The sequence below is a fragment of the Erpetoichthys calabaricus genome, chromosome 4 (genome assembly GCF_900747795.2).
Source record: "Erpetoichthys calabaricus chromosome 4, fErpCal1.3, whole genome shotgun sequence".
Lineage (NCBI taxonomy): Eukaryota > Metazoa > Chordata > Cladistia > Polypteriformes > Polypteridae > Erpetoichthys > Erpetoichthys calabaricus.
The window spans coordinates 323,421,522-323,434,296 of NC_041397.2; the positions used below are offsets into that span (position 1 = coordinate 323,421,522).

The 12,775-nt window shown below is 38.6% G+C and overlaps 2 protein-coding genes across 3 annotated transcripts in view; both read left to right on the forward strand.

Annotated features, from left to right (window-relative positions):
• The window catches only part of LOC114643530 (protein NLRC5-like), a 1,801,805-nt gene that overhangs the window by 1,552,946 nt on the left and 236,084 nt on the right, over positions 1-12,775 (forward strand). The gene's annotated exons all lie outside the window — the stretch shown is intronic.
• LOC127527352 (E3 ubiquitin/ISG15 ligase TRIM25-like) overlaps positions 1-12,775 on the forward strand; it is a 57,972-nt gene that overhangs the window by 25,748 nt on the left and 19,449 nt on the right. For both annotated transcript variants that reach the window (XM_051925876.1, XM_051925877.1), the window contains exon 4: positions 1,175-1,337. In XM_051925876.1, the coding sequence (XP_051781836.1) occupies positions 1,175-1,337 (163 nt within the window). The remainder of the gene's footprint in view (positions 1-1,174; positions 1,338-12,775) is intronic.

Here is a 12,775-nt window from a genome sequence, read left to right on the forward strand (position 1 = left end):
TGTTTGGTTTTTGGATTGTCTTTGAGGCAACAGCACGTTTGAGCACTTTCTTTTTACCTTCTTTTTGTTAATAATTTCTCCCATCATTAAAAATATGTTGCCCTCTTTTCTACACCTCCCTCTCTCTTATAGGGCATTTCATATATTTTCCCATTTTTATAGTCATATAACTTTCAAAGCCCGCTTCTTATTTTTGTGGTCTGGTAAGGCTGAATCCTGCAGTTAGTAGTTGGGAGTTAGCTGGGCTGGGTAAGCCTCTTCTAGGTTGGCTAGTGAAGGTCCTGGGCTGCTTTGTGGCTCTTTTCTGGAGTCTTCAGCTCATTTTTATCGTGTTTTGAGCTCCAAAACACAGCTGATGTTGACTTACAAGTGTGCTGTAAAGGATAGAGAAGAACATTTCATGATTTCTGTTCAGTACAACAGTGGCACTGTGTAATTCTGCTTCATTTCAGCATTCTCTACCCTGAATGGTTGAGGATGGCACTGAGTACACAAACACCCCAAGCTTCTCTCGTCAGTTGCACTTTCTAGTTGTAGACATTCCGTTGTATAAATATACTGAATGGCCCCCGTGACCCTGTGTTAGGATATAGCAGGTTTCAACAATGACTGACTGACTGACTGGCTTTCTTCACACATATGTAAGTCTTTACATTTAATTCAACTAACTTCATATCAGAACTTTACAAAAGTATCTCAAGTGCTAACACTGCAATCCCCAATTTCACCTTTAAGTTTTAAGTTCCACACACCATAATGCCTTGTCTTGTGTGCCAAGTTAATTCTGCACCCTCAGTCCCATCATTTACAGCCTGATGCAATAATAAATTATTATGCTCCACTACACCACTCTGTCATAAATAATCAATAAATTAATGAAAAATGATGGCACCCTTTAAACCCTTTAATCCTCACAGGTGGCGCAGTGGTAGTGCTGCTGTTTTGCAGTAAGGAGACTGTGGAAGATTGTGGGTTCGCTTCCCAGTTCCTCCCTGTGTGGATAGCGCTTTGAGTACTGAGAAAAGCGCTATATAAACGTAATGAATTATTATTATTATTATTATTATTATTATTATTATTATTAAACTGACTGCCCACCACAAACGCCCTTTAAAGATGTTCTTACAAGCTTTTCTTTTTATTTCACTTCATCTTCTCTCCTCTCCTGATGCAGATTTTCTCGTCTCGCTGTAACCTTCCTCCTGATGATGGAGTCTCACTCAACTTCACTGTCACTGCTGATTTCTCTTCTGAGGACCTGAGAAAGGAGCTGTCATGTCTGAAGAAGAGTGTGGAGAAGGTCTGCCGGTGGGACATCATATCAAGGACTCTACCAGGTACAGTGTCTGTTCATGTTGTGTCTGTTGTTAGAGTCAATTACAAGGACCAGAGTGACAGTAAGAGAAAACTGAGAGGTGGGACAAATGAAGAAGTGTTCTTTAAAATTCTAAATATTAGCCTTTAATATCAAGATTTCTTTAGTATATATAGTGCCTTTTATAGTGACAAGCTGAGTGATATCACACTCTCACATTAAACAATTGCTTTACAATCAGATCTCTTGAAATTTTAATGGAAATATTACACTTCTTGTATTTTTTTCTGTACAATCTCTCAAAAAGTACTTCTTTTATTTCCTGTTGTTATTAATTTAATTTAAAGAATAATGAACAGAAATGTGTTTAAACAGGCCAAGCCCTCAGTGTACAAGTGTTGTTTATTTGAGACCAGTGAAGGTATAAATGGAATCCAATTCAGATCGATTTCAGTGCTTTGTTAGGTCATAAAATCTGAGTCGGTTCCCATACAAATCAGCTCGCTTCACTGCAGGGTTTTCAGTTTTCATTCATTAAAGTGAGCTGAGTGAATTGCGTCCATTTTAGAACTCTCTCCTCGTCTGACAAAATGTCCGCCCCCTCTAAAAAATTTCTTCCACATCCTACAGTGCAACAATTTCCATGTCCTCACTGTCACAAAGGCTTCTCTTCCTCATGTGTCCATTTCATTATATCAGAGGGGTTCTTCATTAAAAGTTCACATGAACCCATGTACCTGGCTGTTCTGCCCCTGGGCTCATGTGTTTTACATGCATGTTGCTGTTTTCTTGGACGGGTCTCTCCAACTGATGTTTAAGCAAGCAAGTAAGCAAGAGAATTGTACTTACAGTATAAAACCTATTTAAAAACAATACTGTGCTAAACAAAGTGCTTTACCTTTTAAAAATAAAAACATAAAGAAATGTACAACAAAGTTACAAACCATATAATCATGATATAGGGATATGAAGATATAAAGGAAAAGACAAGTATATAAACCTGCATGTAGACACACTCAAAACTAATGCAAAAAGGTGTGTTTTGACTGCCCATCTTAAAAAGTGTAATAGAAGGAGCATCTTTAACACTCCACAGTATTGGGGCAGATTCTGAGGAGGGACAATGCCCCTAAGTTTTAATTGTGATCAAGACACATCTAACAGTAGTTGATGGATGAAGATTAAAAAAACGAGTGGTTAAGTGGGGTAAAAATAAGTCAGCCATATAGGATGGGGCCGAGGCATTCAGAGCTATAAAGACAAAATGTAGGACTTTGAAATGAATCCTAAAATGAACTGGAAACCATTGAATGGGATACTAAATCCAGAGTGTCTTCTTTTCTCAGTACCAGTTAATATCTGGCTGCAGCATTCTGAATCACTTTCAAATGTCGTAAATATGATTAACTGATGTCCCAGCATACATGTGTTAATCTTAATGCCTGGAAAAGCCTTCAAAGAGTAGGCATTATTAAGTTTCACAGACAAATAAAGATTCTTATAATTAAGAAGTCAGAACAAACTAGACAAGAACAGGACATGCAACCCAACAAAGCTCACCAAGCCTGTCCACTTAACTCCTACAAAGTAACGTCAAATCAAGAGTTTTGAAAGTCCCTAACATCTTACTGTCTACCGCACTACTTGGTCACTTATTCCAAGTGTTCTTTGTGTAAGGAACAAATTCCTAATGGTTGTGTGAATTTACCCTTAACAAGTTTCCAACTGTGTCCCTGTGTTCTTGATAAACTCATTTTAAAATAACTGTCCCAATCCACTGGACTGATCCTCTTCACCATTTAAAACACGTCAGTCAGGTCTCCTCTTCATCTCTGTATAGGCTCAGCTCTTTTAATCTTTCCTCCTAACTCATCCCCTGTAGCCCTGAATCAGCCCAGTCGCTCTTCTCTGGACCTTCTCTAGTGCTGCTCTGTCCTTTGTATAGCCTGGAGACCAAAACTGCACACAGAACTCAAGATGAGGCCTCACCAGTGCATTATAAAGGTTGAGCAGAACCTCCTGTGACTTGTACTGCACACATCAAGGCGCTATATAAATTGACATTCTGTTAGCCTTCTTAATGGCTTCTGAACACTGTCGGGAAGTCGATAGCTTAGAGTCCACTATGACTCCTAAATCCTTCTCATAAGGTGTACTCTCGATTTTCAGACCTCCCATTGTGTAGTCAAACGTGACATTTTTACTTCTTTTGTGTAATTCTTTACATTTACTGACATTAAATTTCATCTGCTTGTTATTTATATTCCTATCCAAATCATTTATATATTAAAAATAGCAGCAGAGCCCCATACTGACCCCTGCTGGACACCAGTCCTAACATTAGCTGATTCTGATGAGGTTCCTAACACCATCACCCTCTGCTTCCTGTGTCTGAGGAAATTGTATACTCATGACTAACCCTGCACACTGACAGCTCCAGGACAATTCCCCCTTGGGGATTAACAAGGTGTATCAAAATAAAAAAAATAAAAAATCTACAAATAAAATGATGAACTGCCACTTCTTTTAGTTTGAAGCCCACCCTCTCATATGGCAGCTTATCAAATGCTTTCTGAAAGTCCAGATAAATCATACCGTCTGTTCCACTTTGATTGTGTCCTTTTGTTTCCTCCTAATTGAATTCCAGCCTGTTAGTAAAACACGACCTCCCTCTTCTGACCCCATGCTGACTGTTCAGTAAAACTCCCGTTCTTGCCATGTGCTGCTCGATCTTTTCTTTAATAATTCCTTCCACAACCTTGTGATTTACGTTAAGCTTAGTGGCTTATTGTTGCTTGGATCTGCCTAATCACTGCCTAATATATATCAACAGCATAAAGTTGAAAGGAAATATTGCATTTTTATATCATCCATCCCAATGGTAATATATGAATAGAAAAGAGAGCAGACACTAATTTACAGTCCTGAGGGACTCCACACGAGACAACAGCAGATGAGAAGACCTACATCCTAACTTTGACAGAAAATGCTCTGTGTTTAGTGTAAGAGACAAACCAGACCAGCACTATATCTCCGATATTTATGGCAGTCAAGGAGTGCACCAAAAGTGGTAATTATATCCAGAAAAATCAAAATAGCACAATCACAAGAAGCAACAAGACACTGGTGTCCTTCACAAGAGCAGACTATGAAGAACTCTAAAAGCAGAATGACTACAGAATAGTATCATTACCAAGGACAGACAAAAACGAGCAAGAACAAACTTTAGAGAGAGAAACTCTATTTTGAAATAGGACAGAAATTCCTAAAGGAACTCAAATCAAATCCATTGTTTTTAACACAGACTGGACTACTGTACTCTTGAAGAATTCAGGACTGTGGCAATTGTGAAAGAACAATTAATAACCAGCTGTGAAGAACAGGCCATCACCATCAAAGTCTCTCTGAAGAGATGAGCTGGAGTGACATCAAGAAGGGAGGATGTGGCCTTCATAGTGGGTACAGTTTGGGCAAAAAAGGAAACAAACAGTCAAATTAACTAAAGACAAGTCGGGGACAACCAAGGAACTGAGGCAGTTGGTGTGAGAGAAGATCTGATCTTAGGATCTTTAAAAAAAATTAGCTTGGTGTATTGGCATGAAAAGATTACTGTGAACTTAGTAAGATTACTGTAAAGAATAAGTGTGCCCTGCCCATTATTTCAATGTCATTAAATGAAATTACTGGTTCAGCTGTATTTACAAAAAAATGGGCTTGGACAGTGCATAGAGTTTATTCGAGTTAAAGAAGATGAATAGAAAAGCATTTTCATTACTTCTAACAGACACTTTAAATGCCGAGTGTTGCTCTGTGGATAAGACAGCACCTCAGTAGTATTTAAATCATTTGTGAATAATAGATTTGGAGCTGCCTTGAGGAGTTATGTAACTGCATACATTGATGACATTCATATCTTTTCTAAATATCTTCATATTCACATTCAATATGCAAGGGATGCTCTACAAAGATTTAGTAGTAATCATTTATTTGTTAACCTAGGAAAATGTTATCTATACATATTAATAAAAGGCAAAGCCCTCACTGACTCACTGACTGACTGACTGACTGACTAACTCACTCATCACTAATTCTCGAACTTCCCGTGTAGGTGGAAGGCTGAAATTTGGCAGGCTCATTCCTTACAGCTTACTTACAAAAGTTAGGCAGGTTTCATTTCGAAATTCTACGCGTAATGGTCATAACTGGAACATGTTTTTTGTCCATATACTCTAATGGAGGAGGCGGAGTCACGTATCGCGTCATCACGCCTCCTACGTAATCACGTGATCTAAAAACAAGGAAGAGATTTACAGCACGAGTCAAACGCGGGAACGAAGGTAAATGACGTTAATTTTTGACTGTCTTTTAATACTGTGTAAGCATACATATTAACACATGTGCAATTAAACGTGTGCATTTACGGGGTGATTTCTCAGGCTTAAAAGCTCGCCTTTTATCAAACGCGGGAACAAAGGTAACTGACGTTGTTCACTGTCTTTTAATACTGTGTAACCATACATATTAACACATGTGCAATTAAACGTGTGCATTTACGGGGTGATTTCTCAGGCTTAAAAGCTCGCCTTTTACTAAAAAGGTAAATGCAAAACTATTTTCAATCATTCTATGATCTGCTTCTCACAACTGAAGGCACCGTGGCTGATGTTACGTCACTTGCTGTCCAACCATAAGCGTTACCTGGTGGTTAACCGGACACTCACTTCACACCCTTACGGGAATCGAACCTCTGAGGTTTTCTTTTGTTCTTAATTAAAATTTAAAAGCAATACTTCACCGCTGCTAAGCCCCTCTAGCGCTAACGTCCGAGGTTCGATTACCGTAAGCAAGTGCAGTGAGTGTGTAATTACATTCACAGCATTCGTAGTCTGATTCACAATCTGATTGTATGGGTGGTTACCTACCAGGTAACGCTTATAGTTGGCCACCAAGTCAGGTCGAAGTGATCACTCGAGTAAAGGCAGCTTCAGAAAAAAACAGATCCTTAACAAACTGTTATTAGTATATTTTCCCTCAATTTAAAAAGGTTTTATTTTCTTCTTAATAAAAATTTAAAAGCGGTACTTCGCCGGTGCGAAGCGCGTGCATTTGACCGACTGACACATACAGACATATTCATGAGTGCAGGTACTTCGGAAAGAAAGCACCGTGTAAACCTAAAGTTTAAATTAACTTCATAGACCTACAAAAGGTTGCCATTCATTTGAGGCAAGATTGCTTCTCTTCTGTACAACTATACGTTGCATTCTCAAGAGTGTACCTGCAGGGCTTCGGATATATATATATATATATATATATGTATGTCTATATATAAATATGTAAGCTTATAAGTACTGCCTTACTTCTCTTTAAGAAAGGAAGATTTAATGATACTTTAAACAATTCCATGTCTTCCTGGGTTTGCTTAGCTTATTGTCAATATCTTTACACGTTTTTTTAAGACTTATTGACTGAAACGGGCTTTCACGAAAAAAGTTAGGGCTTTGCTACAGGATACACCCTCCACAAGTAAAAATAAAAATATATATTTCTGTTTTATTTAAACCTTTTAAGTTCGTATGCATAGCCCCATTTGGCTGTTTATTTTTTTTTTTCTTTCTTCAGTAATATTTAATCTCCTTAAAGAAAAAGAACATATCCATTTTACTTTTTTTGTATCTGTTTAGTAATATTTTAGTGTAAAAGGATAACCAGTATTTAAACCTTTTATGTTACTTTATACATTTATTTTACACAATGTTGAAAAATTAATAAGAAAGCTACATATTTTGGCAGCTGCTGCTTTCATTTTCAATGAAATGAAAAAAGCTCTCCAAGAGAAAACCTCAATGAAGAAGAAACAGTTTGCACTATCTAAAAATCAGAAACCCTCATTTATAAAAGTTTGCTGCAGATGACTTAACTGAAAATAAATGAATAGTTCCTATGTGTATAATACATATTTATCTATTTTACTTATGCCTTTATTCCACCAACTTACAACATCTGAGGTACAATTTGTTACATTACTTTTGTTTTTTGCAGCACAGGCAGGTGAAGTGACTTCCTCAGGGTCACACAGTGGTGTCAGTACCAGAATTTGAACTGACAAGCTCTGGGTTTACTGAAATATTACTGAAGAAAGAAAAAAAATGAAAACGGGCAAATAGGGCTATGCATACAGATGTCCATCCATCCATTATCCAACCCGCTATATCCTAAATACAGGAGCCAATCCCTGCCAACACAGGGCACAAGGCAGGAAACAAACCCCGGGCAATGTGCCAGCCCAGCGCAGAGCGCCCACACCCACACACCAGGGACAATTTAGAATCGCCAATGCACCTAACCTGCATGTCTTTGGACTGTGGGAGGAAACCGGAGTACCCGGAGGAAACCCAGACAGACACGGGGAGAACATTCAAAGTCCACGCAAGGAAGTGAACCCGGGTCTCCTAACTGGCACCTTTCACTGCACCACCCTACCGCCCGCATACAAACTTAAAAGGTTTAAATAAAACAGAAATATATACCTTTATTTTTACTTCCTTAACTTGTGGAGGGTGTATCCTGTAGCAAAGCCCTAAGTTTTTTCATGAAAGCCCCTTTCAGTCAATAAGCCTTAAAAACAGGTGTAAAGCTAAACTTGCAGCACCGCTATTCAATCACACTTGCCTAACGCCTCTCCTAAGGGGACATACTGTGGGATCTGGGCATCAGTCAAAGCACCAATCACAGGCCCGATTAGAAAGCGGGAAGCTGTGATTTGTCGTCTCCCTCCCATGTAACAATCACAGCCCGTGTTATTACGCACTATGTATGTATGTATGTATATATGAAGAGGATGGATGGATGGATGGATGTATATGTGTGTGTTTATGTATATGTGTATATGTATGTGTGTATATATATGTTGATATGTGTATATATATATATATATATGTATATGTAGATATGTGTATATATGTATATGTATATATATATATGTTTACATAACCTCCTTAACACACTACTTCTCCGCTGCGAAGCGCGGGTATTTTGCTAGTTTTTAATAAGAGTGAAGTACTCTTTGATTTGATTTGATTTGATTGACTTCCGGTTTGAGTGAACGCTGGCGGGACTGGTCGCCGCTGCTCGCCGGTAACTAGACTATATGATTTTGCTATGACTAGTGATTTTGATGGTACTTATTTTTTTGCCATTTTTGCTGACATCTCTGCATGGCTGTATATGCTGTGTATGCATTTAGCTTCAGCCTAACCCCCGTTTCGTTTGAAACTTATCAGTTTGTTCTCTGGACGCCTGAGCTGCCTGTGGCCTCCTCGCCTACAATGTGGACTGGTAGGATATTCGCCTGGTTGTTTGTTTGGAGTCTTCTGTCTCTCGTTATCCAACCCGCGACTGGCCTCCTCCAGTACCCAGCTGCTGAGCTTCTTCGACTGCATCTGCTCCAGTATGTGCCTCTGGTGTTGGTGCTGTATTTTGACCTGGACGTCATACTTCTCCCTCGTCGGAGATACATCCATCGTGGGTCCCACCGGAGATTCCGAATGGACGCCTCGAAAGGAATTAACTCTTTCTGGTCTGATTTTCGGCACCATCCACATAACACAGATAGGAACGCTGATCATAGCGTGTTGGCCAGCTTAGCTCGGTCGACTAACATCACTGTCAAATGCGACAGCAACATTATCAGCTTCAGTTTACTGAACATCTGCTCACTCACGAGCAACAGACATCTCATTCAGGATCTCCTCATTGACCGTAAGTTTGACTTTCTCTGTTTAACTGAGACTTGGCAGCAACCTCAAGACTTTTCACAACTTAATGAATGCACCCCCCCGGGGTTTGTTTACACTTGTCAACCCCGTGCCTCTGGCTGTAGTGGAGGTGTCGCGATAATTTATCGCGAGAAGTGGAAAGTCCTGCCGTTGTCTGCTCCTGCTGTTAGCTCTTTTGAATCGACTGTGTGTCAACTGTCTGGAACAGTTCCTACCATCATTGCAACTGTCTATCGTCCTCCTAAATCAAACAACGATTTTTTGAACAATCTTGCTACCTTTCTTACCCATTTATCTACAATTACTCCAAATATAATTCTGCTGGGGGATTTTAATATACATCTGGACAATATCAATATCCCTCTCACTAGAGACTTTTCATCTTGCCCGGAGAGTTTTGGATACCAGCAACACACTGATGTTCCTACTCATTGTAAAGGACATATCTTGGACTTGATCTGCTGCTCTGGTGTTGTTCCTTATGATCTTACAGCAGATGAACTCACTATAACCGACCATTTTCTCCTTTCATTCAATGTCAAACTTACCTTTTCTGTTCCTAAGCTTCCACGTCTCATAGCCTTTCGTAACATTAAGAATATTAACTTGAATTTGCTTTCTTCTGGAATTGATTCCCAAATGGACTTTTATAATTTAACCACTCCCATAGAACTGGTCTCATATTATAACACTTGTCTTAATGGTATTCTTAATTCTCTGGCTCCGCTAAAAACCAGATCTGTTTCTTTTTCTTTTTCTGCCCCCTGATTTACGCCTGAACTTCGGCTTCTGAAAGCTAAGGGCAGGCAACTTGAAAGGTTATATAAAAAATCTGGACCATTTGTCCACAAAGAGATGTATAAAAATCATCTACTCTATTACAAGGATTGTATAGCTCAAACCAAATCTAATTATTACACTCAGTTAATTACTTGTAATACAGGTAACACCAAGTCTTTGTTTTCTTTACTTAATAATGTTACACAACCTCCAGACTCTTTACCATCTCACCTTTATTCAACTGCTTTCTGTAATTCTCTTATGTCTTTTTTCAATGAGAAAATCCAAAAGATACATCAGCACCTCAGTCCAAATCCTCTCTGTATTCCTTCTGAACTTCACTCGCCTCTTCACTCTTTCTCTTCTTTCCAGCTTCCCACTTCCTCTGAAATCTCAGATCTCATCTGCAAATCCAAGTCATCTACTTGTCAGCTGGACCCCCTGCCTACAGTTCTGGTTAAAGCCTGCCTCCCCTCTCTAGTCCCTCTCATTTCTGCCATCATTCACTCTTCTCTTACTACTGGTATTATTCCCTCATCTTTTAAAACTGCTGCTATAACTCCAATACTGAAAAAACTTATGGCGAAAATTATTTAAATTAGTAGGATCAGCACCATTTCTAACTTGCCCTTTATCTCCAAAATTCTTGAAAAAATAGTAGCTATCCAACTTCACACCCACTTATCTCACAATAATCTATATAGAAAGTTCCAGTCTGGTTTTCGCCCCCTTCATAGTACAGAAACGGCACTTATTAAAATTACCAGTGACCTCCTTATGGCTGCTGACTCTGGTCTAATCACTATTCTCATCCTCCTTGATCTGAGTGCGGCCTTTGATACTATTTGTCCTACCACTCTCCTTAATAGATTATCTTTGATTGGCATTACTCACACTCCACTTGATTGGTTTAGATCCTACCTCTTAGGCCGCACTCAGTTCATACAACTTAAAACCTTCACATCCCAACCCACCGCTGTTACTTCTGGTGTGCCCCAGGGCTCTGTCCTGGGGCCTCTTCTTTTTATTATTTACCTTCTTCCCCTTGGCAATATTTTTCATAAATATAACATTAATTTTCACTGTTATGCTGACGTCATCCAGCTCTGCCTTGCTAGTAAACCCACCTCCTCTTTTCCACCACCTTTGCTTATTGACTGCATTGCTGAAATTAAATCCTGGTTTTCTTCTAATTTTCTTAAATTAAACAGTGACAAAACTGAGGTTCTCCTCATTGGTTCAAAATCATCATTATCCAAAACCAATAATCTTTCTCTTATTATTGATAACTCTGTTGTTTCCCCTTCATCTCAGGTTAAGAGTCTGGGTGTCATCCTCGACAGTACTCTATCTTTCCAATGTCACATTAATAACATCACCCGGTCTGCTTACTTCCACCTACGTAATATTAATCGCATTCGCCCCTCCCTCACTCCTCACACCACTGCCATTCTTGTTCATATTCTTGTCACTTCTCGGCTGGACTACTGCAATTCACTCCTCTTTGGTCTCCATAATAAATCTCTTCATAAGCTTCAGTTAGTCCAGAATTCTGCAGCACGTATCATCACTCAAACCTCATCTATTCACCATATTACTCCGGTCTTGCAGCAGCTTCACTGGCTCCTGATCAAGTTTCGTACTGATTTTAAGATTCTGCTATTAACATTTAAGGCCGTTCATAACCTCGTCCCTCCATATCTGTCTCACCTTCTTCATGTTGCCATTCCATCCTGTAACCTTAGATCCTCTTCCTCCATCCATCTGGCCGTCTTTCTCGCCCGTCTAACCACCATGGGGAGCAGAGCTTTCAGCCGTTCTGCTCCCAAGCTCTGGAATTCATTACCTGCGGAGCTCCAAAGCATCAAATCATATTCATCCTTCAAATGTAAACTTAAAACACATCTGTTTAAAGTGGCTTTTTCTTTTTGTTTATGAGTACAATGGTTTTGTTTGGTTTACATTTTTTTTTTTTTTTTTTAGGTTTTCTGATGTTTTAAGTTGTTTATAATTGTGTCTTTTATTTATTTATTTATTGTTTGTTTGGTGTCTTTGAGTTCTTTGAAAGGTGCCCTGTGTAAATAAAATGTATTATTATTATTATTTATTTTTATTATTATTATTATTATTATTATTACTATTTTTTGCATTATGACACTACCTGTAAAAGTTTAGCTATGGATTAAATAAAAGTCAATGCAATTCTACACTGGAAATCCACAGAGGGCTTAAAACAGATACAACAGATTGTGGGCTTAGCTTATTACTAAAATGCTTTATTAAAAATTCTAATTTGGCTAACTCTATTACCTCTATTACCTCTGTGACAAAGATGATGCAAAAAATATTCTTGTAGATGGCAGCATTCCTCTTTTCTGTTGCAGCAATGCTCGGACATCACAGTTCATGATACAAGTTGATAGATCTAGTATTGAAGTTGGTAACCTTCACGTTCACGTAAAAGTAAAATTTAAGGCCAGTACAATAAGTGCCAGAGAGTTGGCCGAGTCTTGGCTATCAGATGAAAACGCCATCAACAGACACTTGGACATAAATCCAGAATATGCCAACTTAAGAAGGACATATGCACTTTAATTAAACGATACATATATACTTATATATATATACGATATATATATACTTCTGTTTTGGGTTTTCCTACCTAGAAAATCCAATTTTGACATTTGTTTTTTGGGTTTGAGTCTCATTTTATAGTTGAATAATTTGATGACATAATTTTTTACTGCATTTTGTTTTTCCAGTAGATGGCTCCATTATGAGCTTTGCATTGCTGTTGCCACAGTAACACTCTGACTGAGATTTGATTCTTGGCCTCTGGTTTTGACCTCAGCTTTCTTTTTTGACCATGTTATCATCCCAGTCTTTCCACTCCAATTTCTTA